General features: G+C 40.8%; 1 protein-coding gene across 1 annotated transcript; it reads left to right on the forward strand.

Annotated features, from left to right (window-relative positions):
* Nucleotides 1-764: 764 nt before the first annotated feature.
* On the forward strand, nucleotides 765-19,576 carry LOC103176338 (polycomb complex protein BMI-1). Its single transcript, XM_042346010.1, has 19 exons — nucleotides 765-938; nucleotides 1,979-2,090; nucleotides 2,200-2,263; nucleotides 2,971-3,005; nucleotides 4,323-4,383; nucleotides 4,461-4,517; nucleotides 4,603-4,662; nucleotides 5,993-6,048; nucleotides 6,441-6,450; nucleotides 8,356-8,418; nucleotides 14,119-14,263; nucleotides 14,460-14,556; nucleotides 16,207-16,262; nucleotides 16,356-16,406; nucleotides 17,169-17,277; nucleotides 17,388-17,433; nucleotides 17,629-17,727; nucleotides 18,731-18,811; nucleotides 18,897-19,576. The coding sequence occupies exons 1-19, from the start codon at nucleotides 800-802 to the stop codon at nucleotides 19,224-19,226; spliced, it is 1,671 nt and encodes a 556-aa protein (XP_042201944.1). The 5' UTR covers nucleotides 765-799; the 3' UTR covers nucleotides 19,227-19,576.
* Nucleotides 19,577-21,772: the final 2,196 nt, after the last annotated feature.

The following is a 21,772-nucleotide window of genomic DNA, read 5'->3' on the forward strand; positions in this document are numbered from 1 at the left end:
ATTGATTTAATTTTTTGGGGGCAAAAAGGAAAACATCGAAACAACTCGTGCAATTTCCGTGCAAAACTGCTCTGTGTGTGTGTGTGTGTGTGTGTCTCTCTCTCTCTCTCTCTCTGAGTGTGTGTGTATCTGTGTGTGTGTATGTCTCTCTGTGTGTCTCTATGTGTGTGTGTCTGTGTGTGTCTCTCTGAGTGTGTGTGTCTCTGTGTGTGTCTCTCTCTCTCTGAGTGTGTGTGTCTCTGTGTGTGTGTGTGTGTCTCTGAGTGTGTGTGTCTCTGTGTGTCTCTCTCTCTCTCTGAGTGTGTGTGTCTCTGTGTGTCTCTCTCTCTCTCTCTGAGTGTGTGTGTGTCTCTGTGTGTGTGTGTCTCTGTGTGTCTCTCTCTCTCTCTCTCTGAGTGTGTGTGTCTCTGTGTGTGTGTCTCTCTCTCTCTCTGAGTGTGTGTGTGTCTCTGTGTGTGTGTGTCTCTCTGAGTGTGTGTGTCTCTGTGTGTGTGTGTCTCTCTCTCTCTGAGTGTGTGTGTGTCTCTGTGTGTGTGTGTCTCTCTGAGTGTGTGTGTCTCTGTGTGTGTGTGTCTCTCTCTCTGAGTGTGTGTGTCTCTCTGTGTGTGTGTGATGTGCAGTGCTCGTGCAATGCTGGTGCTGGTGAGCAGGTTCCCCTCTCCCTCCCTCCCTCTCCTCTCCACTCCACTCGCTCAGAGCAGAGCAGAGGCTCTCAGTTCATTGCTAACACTGTCACATCCGCGCGGATCAGCTGAGCCGCGCGTCACGTGCCTCGGTGTCGAAGGTCAGTGCGGTTACAATGGAGCTGCCGGAGTCTGCCCTCGCGGGGCTGCAGTCCCTGGCACATCCCGCCCGCCTTCCCCACAAAACCTTCCAGCTGCTGCTGGAGGCCGCCTTCCACAACCTGCTCCACCCGCAGGCGGATGGCACGGCGTTAGGTGAGCGAGCGAGCGGGCGGGCGGGCGGTGTGCGTGTGAGCGCGCGCGCGCGGTGCGGGTGTTGTGTTTTTATTATTAAGAGAGTGAGTGAGAGAGAGAGAGAGAGAGAGAGAGCAGTTTTGCAGCAGCAGGAGGAGGAGGAGGAGGGAAGGAGGAAGGCGGGGGGCTTGTTCGGTTTCAGTGCAGGAAGGACTCAGGCGGGCAGGGAAGGCAATGCAATGCATTGCAATGCAATGCTCCCTATTGCAGAAGCCTCCCTCCCTCCCTCCCTCCCTGGGCTCTCAGCGTTTCTGCGCTGAAACCTCAGACCCGGAGCTCGTCCGCTCTGGGTGCAGTTTTAATTCGCAGCGGGGACTGCGCTGCTTTGCAAACCCCCGCGGCTGCTTTGCGAAATGGCTGCCCCTTCCCGGCTCGGTTCTCTCGTCCCTCGCTCTCCGCGGTGCTGCGGGATTCACATCCGAGTCCGGATCATTGTTGTGGTCCCGACTGTCTCGGGGCCTAATGTTGTCAGCGTGGCCGAGGGAACATGCATTCTGCTTTCCCTCATTTGCTTAGCAAACGTGTAAAAGGTCCCACGTTCCCCCCTCCCCACACACACACTCACACACACACACCCCACACACTCACACACACACACCCCACACACACACACACACACACCCCACACACTCACACACTCACACACACACACACACACACCGCCCGCCCCCAAAGCAGAAATGAGTCAGGGGTGGTTTCAGAATAAAATCCGCTGGCGGTGCTTCACCAGACAACCGTTCAAAACAATCGAGCAAATCGCAAAGCAGAAGTACAATAAAAAGTAAAATAATTCCGCCAGCGTCTGCTGTGTTCGGCAGTTTTGCATTTATTTTTTTTATTAATAAAATACAATAAAATAAAATAAGCAATCGCTGTGAAACGCTGCACTGTGTACATCGCGCGGACGCTGCCCGGCCAACAAAAGGGCTCGGAAATGTAACGTGTATTTTGCTGTTTCTTGTTGTGTGTGTATGTGTAACCCCCTCATGGTTGCTATGCAGATCATGCAGAGCTGGGATCCCTGGACCCGACTTTACTGAAACAATCCTATGCAGCCATCACAACCTGTATATTGGAAGCAGGGAAACAAAACGCCGACAAATCAACACTAAGGTTACATGGCTACTTCTGAATGTTATTATGCCTTCACTTTTTTTTTGCTGCGGTGGCGTGTTCGGCGAGCAGAGGCGTTTTCCTGTAACTGTTGTCCATTTCATTTCAGCACATTGCTTGAAGAGTGTAGATTCGGATCGGAGAGAATAGACACGTTTTGCACAGAATATCAGGTTTGGGAGTCTGCTGCCACTGTTGTGATATCAGACCGTAACTTGTGTAAAAATACGAGACTTGTTCCCGTCACCAAAAGCCGCCAAACAATGCAATTACTCAGAGGATACTAACTGTTTATTCTTGCTCCAATGTCGCATACATACATACATACATACCAGCGAACATTAAGTTGTTTTAACGTAGCGCTAAATCAATTGATGTGGATTTATTATTGTTCCAACATCATATGCATAGCAGCGTACATCAAGTTGTTTGAACGTACATCTAATCAAATAATACGGATTGTTTATTATCGTACCAACATCATATACATGACAGTCTACGTTAAGTTGTTTTAAAAGAATGGGACAGTGTAATTGTGATTTTGCGGCTTTCTATAGACCCGCGCAAATGTTCAGCGCATAAAAATCGCTCCCTGTAAACTCTATCTGGTTCACCCCATTCCCTGCCTTTTCTCCATATTCTTTGATAGTTTTCATTTACTGTGGATAATTTATACCGTGGGTAACTTAATTCTTTTTTTAATGTCATCCAAATTATACTGTGACACGTCTTATCTAATTTTTGCACACGTTTATTGAAAGTTGTCACTCGGCTGGAGCCAACTTTGTGTGAAAGGCGCCACACAAGTGTAATTGTGTTGTTATTTGTAAAGGGATCGTGCGGGTTAAGTCGCTGTATTTCCTTTTTTTTTCATATTTAGAAAAATAAAGGTAAAGTGGAAGCCTTGCTAGGAAGGTGAGTGGTTTATTTTTTCTAGCTAGTCGAATTTCATCCCGGTCCTGGTGTTTTGTGGTGTCTGCGTGTGCAGTTTAGGCCTGAGCAATAGCTGAATTGCCGTCAATCTAAGATGTCTTGGATCACTCATTAGGATTATTGTAAAGTATCAATTTGCACTATGTTTTCAGCCTTTCAAATGAGGTTTTGCAATAGCGGCTTACTGCTAAAACAACACGCAGCTGGAATGTTTTTTTTTTAAAACTGCTGTTATAACGTTTGAAGAAAAAACTGCAATCCTTCTCAGGCGATCGGTTAATTGAGGAGACTGAATTCATTGAAACAGCGAATAATTGAGCAAGTTTTCAAACTTGCGTTGTAATCCCAAGTTGCTATATTTGGATTATGCATCCTATCGGAGAGCGATGTTTTATCGTTTTGTATTTTAAGTTATTCAATCGCAACGTTTCAATAAATGTGGAGAATCTGAATGCGATTGAGCTTTCAATCAAACTGAGCTCTCAATTGTTGTTTGGTGAGAGAAGTTGTGTTTTTTTTCCCCAAAACTTTCTCGGCCATTTGCGGAGGCTGTGCATGTGAGACTTTGGGGGAGATTAAACAGGAATGTCAGGGAAATCAATGCAAATTCTGTGGATGTGACTCGCCGTTTGCTTACGTTTTCACAACCTTGTTTATTCATTCTCTGTTGTGTCGTTACAATCGGTGAACACTTCCATGTCTTCAAAATAAACGATTGTTCAAAATTTTAATGTGAGAGTTGAAGTATTTGAGTATCTCTAGAGTAAGGTCGCATGTGTTGGCCGAATTCAACAGATTTCACTTATTGCTCTCCACCTACTTCTTTTCTGCTGTCTCTTTTCTCGTTGATGATTGAGATGCAGCTCTTTCATATTTTTTAAAAATGAATGGACGCTGTATGTCTCTGTCAGTTAATGCACAGGGCACTGTCTATGAACTTTATGATGCTCACAAGACGGAGGAAAATTCTTGCCCCACCTTCCCTGTAGGAACAACAATTCAAACCTCACACGCGATTTTCGTGCATTTTTTTCTTTTAAGACATTTTATTTCAAGAAGTTTTTTTTTCTTTAATCGGGAGAACAAATCTATTTTTGGACGAAATCGTGTGGGGCTACATATAATATTTGGATACAGTCTTATTGATTTCTGGGTAGAGGTATGACACATGGAAATGGGGAAATATTATAATGAAGAAATATTAGGAATTCGCAGCATTGATACAAAAAGTGTTAATGTACGACGATTGTTCTAAAATGGTCTTAACTTTGTTTGCTGTATGTGTTAAATATTTTGCAGCATAGGACGCTATCCATCTCATATCACTGACGTTTCTTGGCGGTTGGAGTATCACATTAGGGTAAATAAAAACTAAAGAATTTTCCAACCATTACCTTGATGGCCTGAGACTGAACCCATTCTTGTATTGTATTCCAGAATAATCATCTTCATAAAGTCAATCAGCCATCGTATTTATTAACCTTGAAGGCAGAGGTAAGGGTTAAACCAGCGAGTATTGGGTTTAATATTTGATTTGTGCATTCTATACGTGTTGAGATATTATTTTGACCTTTTGCAGAATGGTGAGGCCAGATCAGCTGAGGATGTTACTTTTAGCTGCAGCATGGAACAGTTACAGGTACTGTGTCAAAACCTGTGCTTCATGTGGAGAAAATCATTTGCCGGTGTGTTTTGTATTATGTCAAACTCAACAACGTGGAACCTGGTTTTCAAATACTCTCCATTCCTCAAATCCATGATTGGTGACTGGTAGATTTTGGGGGGAAATGTAAAGATTAATCAGCACATTGCCATTTTTCTCCTGTGGTATGAAGTTTTCAAGCACGTTGAGGTTAATTATTATTTTTAAGGGTGACAACGCTATTTAAAATGTTCAAACAGTTCAACATTTACAGAAGTGTGACTGAGAACCCGCCGTTCTGTGTACACAGAACTGAGAATCTCGATCTTGTTAATTCCTGTATTGCTTGACTGTAGGGTTTAGAATACATTTTTGTAGGAAATCAAATTTACAGCCCTTTTGCACCCATCAGTTTAAAAGCAGACGGTTTTTCTATCTTGCGATCTCAACTTTCCCTGCAACTTTATCATAGTGCGCAATCTGTGTAATTGTTTCTTTACAATAATGATTACCGACTAATGCACTAACTACAGAACTGTTCCTGTCCAGTGAGTGATTGGACTGCACTGTGTTTTGTGAACGCTTTTTCGTTTGCTAACTATTGTACTAGTGAAGTTTTAATTTTTTCTTTCTTACAACTAACTTTTTTTTCTCACTGACTTTTCTCTTTTTGCAGAGTGTAATGTTGTATTGTTGCTTGACCTGTTTGAAAATTTTAATTTATTTCTAAACCGATTTCACGTTGCTCAGTTCCCTGAGAGCAGTCCTCTTGATTGTCAAAGTCTCTGGTCACTTTTTGTTTGTTGTAACCTCGTGGCGACTTGGAAACTGTCAAAATCCATCGTACGAAAAATGTATTTGAACATTGCAATTTCATAATTTGTTTCAAAGCATTTTGTTTTTCACGGTCGTTTTTTTTAAAAAAAGAAAATGGTTTAAATGGGAGTTTTTTTCATGTTTAAAATAAAGTTTGGGCTGAGCGTTGCATTTTATAGCTCCAAACTAAAATAAATGATGTACCCCTGAACAAGAGCATTAAGTTACGTTGCATTAAACCGCATCTAGTGGATTTCAAAAAGAAATCCGGTTTGTGACTACAGGACATGGATGTTAAATTTTAATTGTTGAATTGATTTTCCTCTCTGTGTTAAGATGGCTTTCGATACTCTTACATTTTGATTTATTTGAAGAAAATCTATTAGGGTTCCCCCCTTTGACATTTTATGAATTCACTTTTTCACATGACATTTCTGTGCCAGTGCATTAGATTATTCACTATTTTTTTATATGCTGTATTTACTTTTTTTAAAAAAAACTTGTTTTACAGGACCTTTTAGGGAAGTTAAAAGATGCGGCTAAAAGCATGGAGAAGGCGAGTCAGATGTAATGAATTGAGCTGTGGGGCAGCGGGGTTGAACTTGCAGCTCAGAGTGGCAGAACCCGACCCCATCCATATTCTATGCAGAGTTTCTGAACAATTAATTGTTTGTGTTTGCTCTTTTTCTGTAAACTTTGACCAGCATATAAAACGCCGCCTTACACTCGAGTTAATAAAAAAAAGGGCAGAGGAAGCAAAGATTTTGTTGCACCACGACTTGTGAATATTTCCAATGGAGTTAACGTTTTGCACACTTTGCCCTCATGTGTGTATAACATTTTTTTTCCCACAATAAAAATATGCTCACTCTGCTCACCCTGTGTTATGTGTCTCTGTGTGTTTTGGATATCAAAATTGGATGAACGTCGTTAACATGTGTTGCCCATTTTCTGGGCAGCACAGGCTGTGTTCGTGTGAAGTGTTATGATTTATTGAAAATACCTTGAACTTTTTCTGACTTCTGCTTCATCACCGGGCTCTCAATTTTTAAAAGCTAAATCTGAAAAGGGGCTTTCTTAGCGACATCAAAATAGCAACATCAGACTGTGGGTGTCGATTTAAACCGATACCAAGTTGTTTTTAATTGTTTCAGAATATAATCGCGTGACACCAAGTAAAATCGACTACATATTACAAATAAGATTGGCTTTATCTTGCCATTTTTTTNCAGCCCTCGCCTTCTGCCTCCGTGTTTTTTTAGAGAGTAACAAATTAACAACAGAACTGATAAACAGCAAGAAAATATACACCAAGGCAACTTTTATTGTGAATATAAATCGCAATTCGCGGTATTCTGTATCTCTCGCTATGAGCATATTTTCAATATATGCATAAATATATATCTTTCCGAATAAGCACGTTTCCAAAATGCCTGGCAGTGCATCTTAGTGGAAGGTATATTCGCTTGTTTTGTTTTGTTTGCATTCGCGATAAATCCGGAGAGCGAGTTTCTAAATTCAAAACTGTGCTCAAAAGATCCAGACAGTTTGACGATCTGAAACTCGGTTGATGTGTGGGTGGGTGTTTGTGTGTTTGAAGTCGGGACCGTTTTAAAAAGTCAAGATCTTAGTTTCTGTGAGCCCGAAAGAGGGTGAAAAAAATATATGCGCGGGTGTGTGTGTGTGTGTGTGCGTGAAGGGTGGTGGAGGGGTGGGTGGAGAAGGAATAAAAAATAACACGGCAAAAATATAGTGGCAAACAAACGATGGTGATAAACCTCCCAAAACGTCGCCCTTAACGATCTTAAATAACCATCGCACGGTTCTGACCTATTCGGGGTCTCTGTGGTATGTGCAATCGTGTGGTTGACATTATAATTTAGTCGCGGCGTGACATTAAATTGATACATTAAATAACGCCAACCAACGTGTCGGGGAAAGCCAGAGAGCTTTGCTGGTCGCTCGCGTTGCAGAAGGAGAGGAGGGTGGAGAGGAGAGGAGGGTGGAGAGGAGAGGAGGGTGGGGAGAGATTCTTGCATTACAACTCCGAAGTAAACAACGCGCGGGGTCGTGTTTCTGTATTATAATTCTTATTATCGCAGTCCTCCGTTTTGCGAGGAGACCACCGAGAGCAAAAAAAAAACAACGCTCGTTGCATTGCAAACAGGATACATGGAGCTTCCCCCCCCCCCCCCCCTCCTCTCTCTCTCTCTCTCTCCTCTTCTCTCTCTTTCTCTCTCACTCCAAAAAAAAGCTGTGTGTGATGATATTCGTAAAAAAAAAGGAGGGAGGGAGGGAGGGAAGCTTTGCAAAAGCGGTGGAGTGGGTGGGCTGTGGGTTTGGGAGGGTTGGGGGTTATCTTGGAGGAGGAGGAGGGGGGGGGGGGAGTGGCTGGGTTAGGGGTTGGGGTTTGGGGTTAGGGGGTGGTGGTGTGTGTGTGTGTGTGTGTGGGGGGGGAGGGGGTAGAGTGAGGAGGAGGGAAGGGAGGGTGGTGGGTGGTGTGTGTGTGTGTGTGGGGGGGGGGGGGGGTGTGGGTGTGTGTGTGTGTGTGGGGGGGGGGGGGGGGGGTTGTGGGCTGTGATCACACCGACACCAATTCCCAGGCCACCCTTAAGGAATGAGACCACGTGACGGAGCGGGGCGGGCGGACTCGAGCCATTTTGGGGACGGTGTCAGTTTCACGGCTCCCATCACTGTGGGGCTGCGTTTTATTTTACGCGCACACACACACACACAGACACGCACACACGGACGGACACGCACGCACACGCACACACCATACACATACAAACCCCGTCACACACACACACACACACGCACGCACACAACACACAACACACACACAACACACAAAAAAAAACTTCCACCGAGAGAGAGAGAGAGAGAAGGGGTTTGGGGGAGGAATCGGACCATCATCTGCCGCCGCTCCTGAACCAGGTAGATCGGGTTTAACAAAATGTTGCAACAGTCCGCGCCGGCGTTGCAAGGCTGCGCGCAAAAGGCTGGTTTTAACGAATGCTTTCTCTCTCTCTCTCTCTCCCCTCTCTCTCTCTCTCTCTAAACTGCAGCCTCTGCTATTGCAATTGACAGCGTCTGCAGTTCATGCAAGATGGCCGCTTGGCTGCGATTCATTTCCCCCCCCCCCCCCCCACCACCCCCCCCTCCCCACCCCCCTCCTCCCCACCCCCCTGATCTACAACTTTCATTGTTTTCCGCGGGGTGCAGGCGCTTTGCTGAGGGGCTGCCGTGCCAAGGGCATGCGATCTCCGAGGCTTTGCGACGTGGAAAAGATCTTCCAGGTGCATTTGGGCCGCTCCGGAGGCTGCTTTCGCTGTTTGAAACGTAACCCCGGTGTTGCTTCTTTTTTTTTTGCACACACACACACACACACACACAGACACACACTCTCTCTCTCTCTCTCTCTCGCTCTCTCGCTCTCTCCGTCTGTCTCCAGCTCTCTCTTTCACTCCCCCTCCCTCCGTCCATCCCTCTCCCTCTCCCTCCCTCTCAAGGCTGACAGCGGCTCACCCACCCGTCTCCCCCCGTCTTATTTCCACCCAGTTTCGTTTTACGCACTTCATTTTTACCTTGCAAAAAAAAACTGTTCGGTTCTCAGCCGCGCTTCGCTCTGCAACCTTCCCGATCGTTCGCATCGAGGCAGCAATATTTATACTTTCGATCGTTGCGAGTCGGGAGGTTTGGGATGCCGCGGATTTTTATTTAGATTTCTTTGAAATCGGAGCGGAGTGGAAATTTGCAGCTCCGCCGCTGAAATGTTATTAGTCAACCCAGATACTAATGTATATTTTGGCAGCAAGCGAGGGGCCCACTGGAACGATTTTATAGAGTTGGGATCTATACAGAATAGGGAACCCGCCAGGGTGGTTGTTTGGGCAAAGGAGCGATCCTGATGTATTTTCTGAACTTAACATCTTGCAAGTAACTCAGGCAGATTCTGACGGTAAACATGGCGGTTGGTCATGGTGTGCCCCCCTTGTAGGAGATGTGCTCGTGGTGCAAAGGCGAACAAACCAGCAATTTCAAAAGCTTTTGTCATAACTGGTCATCCAAATGTTTCGGAACAGGGATTTCCCTGTGAGTTTGTGGAGGTTTTTTTTGTTCTGGTGTTTGCAGTTTGCAGTCAAAAGTTTATCAGACTATCAGATTGACAGGAATGATTTTCAGTGGCAGAACACGAGGTTTGTGGGGCTGGTTATGAGAGGCAGGAAAGTCTTTCCCCTCTTCTTGATCAGTTAGAATTATTACAGTAGATTCCGAGAACATGTTGGCTCTGTGGACTGTCCCATGTCTGGTGATGGTGAAAGCTGGTGGTTTGAGTGTGTGGTGGTTGGTGTGTGTGCGTTTTCTGTGTGTGTTGGTTGGTGTGTGTGTTTTCTGTGTGTGTTGGCTGGTGTGTGTGTTTTCTGTGTGTATGTGTGTGTCGGGAGGGTTTTTTTTATACAAGCTGGATATGTTGTTGCACTCTTCATGTGTGTGACTACCAAATGTACTTTGTGTAATGGAACCTCTGGTGGCCTTGACAGGAGCTTAACGGTTCATTTTGGGGGGTTGAACATAAGCAAGCAGGAATAGAGATTTAAAAAAAAAGCAAGACTATGCGAGACCTACCAGAAAAGGGAATACTATATTTTCTATAAGTGCCCCACTGCCCTACATTTGGTTACGTTTCAGTTTTGGGGGTTGGCAAATTATATTTGCTGCTATGAAAATAGAAATTGCCACCACATGCTCAGGAAGACAGTGGACACGCAAAAGAGAAAAAAATAGGTTAACTTTGCGGGTGCGACCCTAAACCCCAGAACATTCCTCACCATGATTTCTCTTGTGATGTCGCTGTGAAGCGTATATCCAGAGAGCAAAACGATTTCAGATGAGAGCAGATAAGTCGGCTAAGTTGACAGCCTGATTTCTCGCCTCCCCTCAATCACATTGGTGTACAACAAATTCCTGTCACTAGTCCCAATTACTTTATAATCTTTCCAAAGTGGCCCTGACCTCAGTACAGTTAGGTACTCGGAATCTACTCACCCTAAACCCAATCGACAGTCCACACTACATTTAGCTCATGCCTCGCCTTGTGTTCTGGGGGTTTAGGATACGTGCAACGTGCAGAAGATGTGCTTTTCAATATGATTCATGAAACAGTAGAGATTTACCTTTTTGTGTGTGTGTGTGTGTGTGTGGTTTAGCGTCATTACAACAACACGGCCACACTATGACGGAGAGATGTAAATAGAGTGGTTGTGTGCATGTGTGGGTGTTGACGGGTGTAATCTCTTGTAGATTCATTGTATGTGTGTGCGGGGAATCACCCCACACATTGGACAGCTTACAATCGTTTCTGGGAACCACTTTTTTTTTAATCAAAATGCCCCTTTTTTTGTGTGTTTGTCAACGCTGCGGTTCTCTTTTGGATAATCCAGACTCCTTTTTGAGTCGGTTTCTTGTGTCTTAGAGACGATTTTCCGAGTGCACACGTCAAACCGTGTACCCTGCACACTGTCATCTGTGTTTGATCCAAGTATTTTTTTTCTCACTCCCCCCCCCTCCCCCCCCCCCCCACACACACACATTGAAACATGGATTTCTTTGTTGCTGCGGGATGATGTGGGATAAATTGCTATAAAGACTAATTGCCTACCGTGCCGATAATAAAGAACATCGGGCTCCAACAACAAATCAGATACACAAAAGTTTAACAGCTGAAATGAATTATCGACCACAAATGGAAGCCCACGGGTACCTGAAATAAAACACGTGTGTTTACATTGGGGGCATATACAGTAAGGCTATCTGCCGCGGTTATCGATAATCTATCGATCAGTTTAAACCCCCCACTCGGTCTGTTGATCTGCCCTCCATAAGGGACGGGCGATCACGAGTCTGGTGGGAGAGGGGCGAAGCGTTGCGAAACACGTGGTTGATTTTTATTTCATTTTTTTTTCCCTCCTCCTTTCGCTGAACGGCCGCATTGTACTGAATGGTGTTAACTGCGCCGCTGGTGTGGACTGCACACTACAAGTGGATAACTGTCTCGTGGTTTCTGTTGCCTCCCCGCTAAATCAGAAAAAAAACAAAATAGTTTTTTTTACACACACGCACACACGCGCGCACACACACGATTTGAGTGCGTGAGCGAGTGAGTCAAGTCTGAGCTCTCCATCAAACTACAGTAAATAAACGGGGAGTGAGAGAGAGAGAGAGAGAGTGAGTGAGTGAGTTAGAGAGAGAGAGAGAGAGAATGTGTATTGGGTTGTGTCAGTGGACTGAATGACTGACTGCCTGAAGGGTTGTGGGTTGTCACTGGATCTCCACTCATTTCAGTAAATCGTTTGTTTGCGTTTCAACGCAAGTTTGATGCAAACATAATCTATGTTGATTGTTCCCTGGTCCCATGTTATGGTTTGATTACTTACTGCCAAACGTCGCGCGTCGGCGCTGTAGGTGAAATCTACTAACTCTAAACCCAATCTACATGAGATGTAATGAATTGTATTGTTTGTCGAAAAGCTTACCCACCCTGGAGAGGTAGCGTTGCAGTGAATTTTCATGCGCTCTGGTGTTCATTTGCGCCGCCTTGGTCTGAATTACAGTACAGCGCGTCATATGCTTATCTGCAGGTTGTCAGTTTCTTGTTGATTTCTTTCTGAAGCAGAAGCCAACTGTTCCCTCCTTTTTTTTTCTCAACATCCCCCCCCCCCCCACCACCCCACCCCTCCCCCCACACCCAAAAAAAAAATCCAGCGGGCAAGATACTGCAAGTTTAATGAAACATTGCATCTATGTTAATTCATGTTTTCTGATCACTTTATTAATTAATTATTAATCAATAGGCGTGCTCTATCAAAGTGACCCTGGGTTGTGGACCCGCAGCTCCATTAAGCTGCTCTGGGAAGGAGAGAGACAGGCGTTTTGCAGAAGAAAATTGTGTGATCACAAAAGCCGCTACTTAAAGCTAGTGTCGACGTGGAAACTATCTCAAGGAGAGCCAAAAAAACGATGATGTGCGCTGTGTTAGGGCTCGTTTGAAATGGCGGTGAGATTTGCATGTTTAGATTGCTCACATAGTCCTCTGATCGTGATTGCCATGTAGGTTTTCAGTTTGTGATATTCTCACATGACCGCTGTGTGGTTCCCCCCGCAGAAGCTCGCTCTATTTTCGGTCCTTTGGCAAAATGCCAAGTGTAACCCAAGTTGCTATAGTAACTGCAAGAATTGCCGAGTATGGGCACCAGCAGACGTCAATTTGCCTTTTTGATCATTAAAAAATGGTCTGCGTGTATGGCATTTGGCCCTATTTATTCTGCAACTTGGAACAAACGTGTCAGTTTGGTGGTCAGAACCCTATTACTGATGCAGCAGCTCGATGTTTGATTAAAATATTTCCATCGAACATGTAATTGCCGGAAATGGCTTTATGGAACACAATTCTTCCTGTTTCGCTTTAACGCGGGGGTATAAGATTCGCTGCTTCTTAATGTCAAAGCAGAAAAGACCTGCGTGTGAGCTCAACCCCAGTCTCGCCGATCCCTGTAACACGACAAATCCTGTTGCAATAAAAATAGTCGCTTTGTCTAGTGGCGATTTCTCATCGATCCCGGCGGGACTCGAAACGGCGTAAATATGATCCCAAAGGCATGTCGGTTTCACCGAGGGAACCGTGTGTGTGTGTGTGTGTGTGTGGTGTGTGTGTGTGTGTGTGTGTTGTGGTTCAACTGCCTTGTATTTGGACGTAAAGCCCAGCAAAGGCGGGTTTGTTATGTTTAAACATAAAGGAAACAAAGACAGCCGAGAGAGGCATCGCCAGTGCCACACAACATTCATCGTCACACTAACCTGCATGCGGTCGGTGTATGGTTTTTATCTTTTGCAATTAATAACCGCAAACGTCAAAATAAAGGTGGTGTGTGTGTGTGAGTGTGTGAGTGTGTGTGTGTGTGTGAGTGTGTCAGACCTGCCTGCAAAGTCTAGCTTTTGTTATCGCAACGTTTCAGCCTGCGTTTAAATGGATTCGAGGCATTCGGGATTAATTGGGCGCGATTTGGCACATTTTATATATATATATATGTGTGTGTGTGTGTTTTTTCCTTAAGAAGCAACTCTTCACTCACACGACCGGTGCTCCCCACTTTTCTCAGTGTTCCCTGCAAAGCGATCCCGACTGTTTTTGGACCCCAGTGTTTTTTTTTTAAAAAAAAACAATGCAATCTCACGCTGTCGTTTTCTGCTCAAGAGAAAGCCAAAATAGGAGACTATTGATTCCCCGGTGTTAGTTTGAGAAGATGTCACGCTGTCGTGCTGCTGTTCGCTGATTGAATTTGACGAATGTTCCGAGATGGCCACACTCTTGTCGAACACCACGGTTTGTTTTTTTTTTGCTCACCAGCCACTTGTGCAATAACTTGCCATTTTAACCCACCGTTTGCTGTCCAAAACAGTTTTGTGGCTGAGCTCAGCGGCTTGTGCCCGACGACGACGACGACGACGCACCCATTCGCGTTGCTTGCAGTAAACACGCCAGTGAACTTGCTCAACCCGGGGGGGGGGAGAAGGTGTCCATCGCAGTAACCCATCTACCTGGGTTTTATACGCGTTTTTTTTATTATTTCTGTTCAGCTTTCAGAAGAACGCGGCCATTTTAGTCAGAACATGCACCGAACTACACGAATCAAAATAACAGAGCTGAACCCGCATTTGATGTGTGTGCTGTGCGGAGGCTACTTCATAGACGCCACAACCATCATAGAATGTCTGCACTCGTGTAAGTATCTGCAGCGTTAGATTCCGCATTTTCAGCTCCCGATTCCCATCTTTCACTTCCCTTCAAAATGATAAATTGCAACACTGTCGAGCGTTTGTTAACAAGACTGTTGCAGATCCCCATTTGCCGGCGGATAAACCATCACCATCAGTCCCTGTCTCTCACCTTCGGAAATCCGTGTTGTTTCTATTCGCAGTTTGTAAGACCTGCATCGTTCGCTACTTGGAAACAAGCAAGTACTGTCCTATCTGCGATGTGCAAGTTCATAAAACTAGGCCCCTTCTTAACATTAGGTATGTATCCACGGGCTGTGCTGATTGCGATAAAGGTAGTTGATTACGTCCTTACATGTGGTGGAATGAAACCTGCGTGAGCTACAGTGCAGCTTGGGTTGTGATCTGTGCTACATTATCAAAAGTGCAATGTCAATCTTTCCAAAACAACCTTTAAGTGTTGTAGCTTTGCCAGTTAGATAACATCACACCGTGTATTTGCAACATCGGATGTCAATCCCAGATAGATGTTGCAAATACCCTATTAGAGATGGTCTGTGGACTGGACTGTGTGAATGAACTGTAGAGCATTGAGGTGAGGTGTGCCAGACCGACCAAAATACACATCAGTCTCAAACAAATGTTACATTTCGCCTGCTTGAAAGTCGGAATCAGTGGTCCAATATACCATAACAGAATAAATAAATAGAAGGAAGTTTTCCAACTCAACTTTGATCGATGTACAGATCTGAGTTTAGTTGGAAAATCGATACATGCAAGGGCAATTACTGGGACTGTGCAATGCTCAATAATACCCTTCTGAAGTGTGTTTGCAATACAATCAATTTCTCTGGTATGTATCTGTATAATAAAGAGACAATTTTGCTGAATTAACTGAAATTAAAATTTCTTATCAATTTTGTAGTTTTTAAGTACATACAAGGTTATGTGTTATTGGAATCAATTTAGCTGAAAACTCTGCAAAGTGAATTATTTAGGTTCAAATTGCTCCTTTGGGCAGCTTTGCTAATTTATACAGAACATATTTTGGGAAATCTCCCATTAAATTTCAATTTGTGCCAACTCAAGGCTTTAAAATGAACTCTGAACATTCCTGTAAAGTTAATGTAATTCTCATGCAAATCAATTGTCTTTGTATGTTTATTTTGTTGTTACGTATGCAGCGAGAAATGGCATTAATCGCAACATGGTTTGTGGAACAATATGTTTCATTAGTATTCTAAAAATATCTATTGCATATCTATTAGAGTTGTTTTTAAGCTCAGACAAGACTTTCCAAGATATTGTGTATAGAGTAGAAAACATGGCAGACTTTTCAGCAATTTTCTTCAAAACTGTTCCAGAAATACTACATTTCACCAAATTCTTTACACAATAAGAGTTTCTGCTGAGTCAATTGAAAATTCTTCATTATGTTAACTGCCAGCTGTATGTATGTACAAAAGTTAATGGAGTAAACACTGTTGTAAATTCATGTTAGTTAACAACATCCATCAGAATGATAAATTCTAGTCTGTTTATAGTGGAGGAGCTAGAGGTAACTAGCAATTAGTTGGTAAAACAAAATGAGCTTGTTCTTTGTTGTACTTCTATGAATCTGTGATTGTAGCATAAACAATTTAATGTTCAACTTGTTGCATGACTGTTGTTATTCCTTGCCTAGCAAAAGAACAGAACTAAAAATATGAAATAGTCTATATTTGTTGTGTAATTTTGCATTACAATATTAAATATATTTGTAATTGTGCCATACGAATTTCACATTCTGAGTTACTACACAGTGAATATAGTTTTTTGGCAAATAAATTCTTCATGTAATTTAGGTCTACTCCTACTTATGGAGATAAAAGTGGCATTTATGGATTGATACATGGAATAAGATGTTTATTGTAATAATGTAAAATAAGTCTGTTGTATTCAAACTTTTAGGTCAGACAAGACTTTACAAGATATTGTATATAAATTAGTTCCTGGCCTCTTTAAAGGTAAGTACAGTACTTTGTTTACAAGATTAATTTACCATTGAATCAAATTTCTCTTTCTGTCATTTCAACAATTAATGAACTTCTGTTTTGTAGATGAAATGAAACGAAGACGGGACTTTTATGCTGCCCATCCTTCTGCTGATGGTAAGTTTTGTCTATTTCTTAAACCCCAAAATTCAATTTTAATTAACAAATGTAACATCATTGTATGTTTAGAAATTCAATCAGGGCACTTGAGAGCTCATGTTTATCACCATCATAATGTAACCAAGCTTTATAATTTATTTAAAAAATGAAAATGTATGTCACTGTGGTAAGTCTGTTGCATTGTGGTAATTTTAAAATACATATTATAGTTTTGAAAACCCAAATTGTAGGTTACATTTTGTTATTGCATATCATTTCTTTTACATATGCCTTTTCAGATGGAAGTGAACTTGAACAGTAATAATTTTATTCCACTTACAGGACCACTCCTATTGTTTTTATATCATCTTAAAAGCATATTTATGTTAGACTTGATTTAATGTTAAATTAATATTAAGTATGGTTTGATGTTAAATCTTTAGTTTTACAGTTTTGCATAAAATTATTGCCAGTGTGTATGTGTAGTTTAAACTGTGAGCAGTCTTAAACTACCTTAAATTAATCTACAATGACATGTTCCTCCATCATGCAATGATAAACAGAGTTCAAGAATCATGAAAAAAATTGTCGTACATATAATGGACTGCTTTTCTTCTGTAGTTATTTGGATCTTGAAAAATCCAAATTACAACAACATTTCATTTACTGAAATTTTTAAATATAGTATTTAAACATAGAACTCTCATGAATTAGTTTTGAATGTTAAAAAAAAGTTAGGACATTACTGTCTATATGATTTGTTTTATTTAACTAATGCAGCAGCAAATGGCTCTAATGAAGACAGGGGAGAAGTTACAGAGGAAGATAAACGGATTATAACAGATGATGAAATCATTAGCTTGTCAATAGAATTCTATGAGCAGAATAAGTAAGTATGGCACTCAAACCAAAGGGTATTGTTTGTACATTGTCATAAAATTATATTTAGTTATGAAAATTTGTGTTCATTAATAAACTGAGGTTGTTTTTCTACAATAGGATTGAACGAAAAGGAAATACAGACAAGGAGAAGACAAAAGATGAGGTGATAGGACTATGATCAACTGTAACTCTTTACCAATTATCCTCTATACTTGCATGTTTAATTTAATCTTTCTTTATAGAAACAAGACTTTGCAATGGGTATAAAAGTGATTTGAATGGTTAGGATGACGGAATATTTTTCTCTTTACCAAAAAGTACATTGCTACTGTAGCTCAGTTGTTGATTTTTCTTCCAGATGAATGATAAGAGATATCTGCGGTGTCCAGCAGCCATGACTGTGATGCATTTAAGAAAGTTCCTGAGGAGTAAAATGGATATTCCTCATACATTCCAGGTACATTGAACTAGACATTATTGAAGTTTTATAAAATAATATACATTATAAGGTTATATATTTATTATAAAATAAATATTTCTGTGAGGAACGAAGTTTGTATTGTTTTCTAATATAACATTCATATTCTTTGGAGATTTTACTTCCATTTTCTTTGTATTTTGGCAATGGAGTGTTCAGCTGTATCAACATCATTTTTTTCCAGCTTCCTTTGCCACAATACACAAGTGATGTGTTTGATCAACATTTACATCTCAATCTTAAATAGATTTATCCCCATCCCTTTCCATGTTTCACATTATGTACATATTATATTGAATTTTTATTACTGCTCTTCCATTGTGAAAAATGTACAATGGTAAGTTAGTTTCTGATTGGAAATAAAAGGATAGATATATAGCAGTTACAGTATTTGTATGCTTATTCCTCAGTTTCCCAAACTTGGCTCCTAAATTACTCCTGTATAATTAAGAGTGGCATTAATCTACAATGGCATGTTCCTCCACCATGCAAATAATAGTTCAACTAGTAAAATAAATCATAATTACATTATCCTTTGCCGTTCACCCGAATTATGATATACCTGTAGAAATGCACATCATTAATAGTATGACATAAAATTAAATTTTCCTGCTTACTTCAATCTGTACCATGATGCATTGTTACATTTATGAACCGATATTAGGGGATTAGCCCCATGAGAAGCCCATTTAGTTTTTCAATACACAAAGAAAGCAAAGTATGAAAATAGTTTTATTAATAATACTTATCCTTGCATTTGATATATGACTATATATGACTATCACATTGCTGTGACATCTCAAAATCTTCACAGAATATACTGCAAAGTGAATTGACTGTATCTTTTGTGGGTGAAATGCAGCAGCCAATTGTGCACATAGGTAACCCACAAACAATCGTGGATTGAGTGACCACATTTCCTTTAAGGGTTTACTATGTTCCCTTATATAATTTGATGTCTCTGTTTTCTTTGTCACATTAGATTGATGTTATGTATGAAGATGAACCATTGAAAGATTATTACACTCTTATGGATATCGCCTATATTTACACATGGAGAAGGGTAAGGATCATCTATGTGTTCCTATAGCCAAGAAAGATTTCCTTGATCTTTAATTCTCATGAGTTTATTTTGATTTGGATTTCAGAATGGACCACTTCCTCTAAAATATCGGGTGCGTCCAACCTGCAAAAGAATGAAGATTGGCAATCAACAAGATGGATTAAATAACACCAGTGGGGAGTTAGAAAGCGACTCTGGAAGTGATAAGGCAAACAGCCCAGCTGCTGTTCCATCCACATCATCTTCATTGCCCAGTCCTTGCACTCCAGGGCAGTCTCCTCATCCACACTTTCCACACATATCCAGTACCATGAACGGCTCCTCGATCTCCAATGCCAACCACCAAGTCCCTTTCAGTAACAACAGAGCACGCAAATCATCCGTCAATGGCTCATCAGCATCATCATCAGGGTGACTGCTTCTCAAACAGATGGTGCAACGCATATATACAAAGACCTATTCGTGCCATGCGATAATATATAGAGATAGAAAATGCTTAGCATTATGACCATCGTTGACATCACTATTTTGGACATTTGGTTGGAAGTCAGAAACTTTTATGTGGCTTTACTACAAACGGTTTCAACAAGAAATTTTACTCCCATCGGACATTTTTCTGATTTCTAGGAATACAATTTAACAAAGGATGTATATGAGTGGAATGTGTATTGCAGGGATTTGAGGATATTTTCATCTATCAGCATTGGATTTTTATGGCCAATTGACTGGGAAGGATACCGTATTCACAGGATGGAAAATGAAGGAAGGAATGCTGGGTGATATTGTAAAGATGTAAAACATTGGAAGATATTTTGTAAAACTGTGTTTAATCGAATTGAAGTTTACTATATCTGTATATCAACATACTTTTAATTTGACAAGTAATAGACGTTGTGATATTGGCTGTACAGATTGAATATAAAGGCTGAGCGATTTTTCACAACAAAACTCACCAAAAAGGAATTTAAAAGAAATGGAAATTAGAAAGATGTATTCTTTGTAGCCATTTCACTGTGAAAACTGATTTATAGTAGATGTTGCCATCTTTATTTGCTAAATGTTTTCTGGCATCATTAGTTTACCTACCATAAAAACAGTACAGATTTCATCAAGTGGAAATAAAATTGTTTTATTGATTTATAACTTTAAACTTAAAGTGGATATGAAGTATTTCAGTTGCTTGTAGAACTATATAATTTTCTAAAACATAGCAAGCCAGTTGATTAGCTTTCTAGGAGCTTAATCTTAGAAATGCTAACAGAACTTCAATGTTAACAGAAACTCAAATGTGCAGTATTTAAGCATGTACGGTATACATTCAAGATAGTCAGTGTAAGCCATACATGTTCAACCATATATTTAATAGACATACAACCTGAGAATTCAAGTAATTATTTATGCCTTTACACTACTACAGAGAAATAATGGGATATAATGTACAGTGATTTCTAATTCAATACCTTAATGAGGAAACCAGATATATGCTGATCAATGCATTCCACTTTTGTAATAGAGTTGGTGTGACATGTTTCTGTTTACTGGAAAGAATCCCCACTTAGATTCCTTATGAAGGAATGCATTAAAAAACACTGCACATTAAGACACCATTATACAGCAAATAGCCAGTATATGATGTTCTACCTGATTATGTGATTTCTAATTACATTGTTTACATTAATGTTTTCATTTAAATTGAATACCCAACTTGTTTAATTGTTAACATGTTCAAGGTACTTAAATTATATTTCCAAAATTATTGTTGCTCCTCCAGTTCACAATGGATTTTCCACTGAGTATATTATGGGTTGAATTTCAGTCTTGCTCCTGGTATTGTCTAAATCCATGCCATAATAAAGTGGAACAATTCATTTGAAAAGAGAGGTAAATTTAAATATTGGTTATAATGGTATGAATTAGGCTTTTTACTTTTGGGATTTACTAAGACACTCACTAGTTGTCATGGTTCTTTTTAAAAAACAAAAATCCAGCATCTCAAAGGGAATACTGTAAAAACTAAATTAGCAACAATGACTTCATATTATAGACATTATAGCACTTAATGGTTAAATGGCAGCCAATGAACTGTCTCAGTACGACCATCACAGAGTAGATAATCCTAAAACCATAAGTAACATGACAGTGCCTTAGGTACTCTATTAAAAGGTACTTCTGTCAGACCAGCAACTGTAATGCAGAATTATCACTTGTCTAGAGTCACAGTACAAATTGGACGTATGAATTTAAACAAGATGCAACATTTTCTTGTAGAAAATTCATCTTGTTATACGTGTTTCTGTCATGGTGTAAACATGAATCACTGAGAGGTGTGTATAATACACGTGTCTCGTATGTTGCACAATGAAAGCTCTAATATCCGTTTTCATATTCGTATGTTGCCAGTTGCAGAAATTCATATTTAGAGCCATAACAATTTACTTTTTAATGGTTTTCCGGGGACAGTACTTGGTAACTTTAAACTGTACATAGAAATAGATTTGAGAATATACCAGAATCTTTGATGGTATAAAATGTTGTAGAAACTGTTTTGCGTGGTGTTTAAAGTAATTAGATTATACGCTTGTTTGCCTACCTGTATCTACCCCGCAAAACAATGACCATTGTGTCACTTAGCCCTACCTTATCATTGTCAGTCAAAAAATGCTTGCTAGAGGAGCTTTTTTTTAAAAAAATAATAAATCTCCTTTATGATAGTCAAATCTTGTATGTAGAAAGATAAGGTAATAATCAAACCGTACATTGGCAATATTCTACTGAATGATACTTGCAGGAAAAACTGCAAGTAAGTACACAACTTTTTGCTGACAGGTTGGAAAAGAAGCACAATCCACCAGAAAATAACTCATGCTTTAAATTTTTTTATATAGTCAATTAAAGTTGATAACTTCTGTGTATAACAGTAGTATTTACTTTATGATTCCTGTTTATTCCACATGTATCAGT

Source organism: Callorhinchus milii, unplaced genomic scaffold (genome assembly GCF_018977255.1).
Source record: "Callorhinchus milii isolate IMCB2004 unplaced genomic scaffold, IMCB_Cmil_1.0 Scaffold2, whole genome shotgun sequence".
In the NCBI taxonomy this organism is placed as follows: domain Eukaryota; kingdom Metazoa; phylum Chordata; class Chondrichthyes; order Chimaeriformes; family Callorhinchidae; genus Callorhinchus; species Callorhinchus milii.

Excerpts from the sequence above, each read along its gene's own strand:
- LOC103176338 (XM_042346010.1), top strand. The coding sequence starts at position 800 with ATGGAGCTGCCGGAGTCTGCCCTCGCGGGGCTGCAGTCCCTGGCACAT. Across the intron at positions 3,006-4,322 it reads GTGGAAGCCTTGCTAGGAAG|CATAGGACGCTATCCATCTC; the intron begins GTGAGTGGTTTA and ends AATATTTTGCAG. Across the intron at positions 4,663-5,992 it reads GCAGCATGGAACAGTTACAG|GACCTTTTAGGGAAGTTAAA; the intron begins GTACTGTGTCAA and ends CTTGTTTTACAG.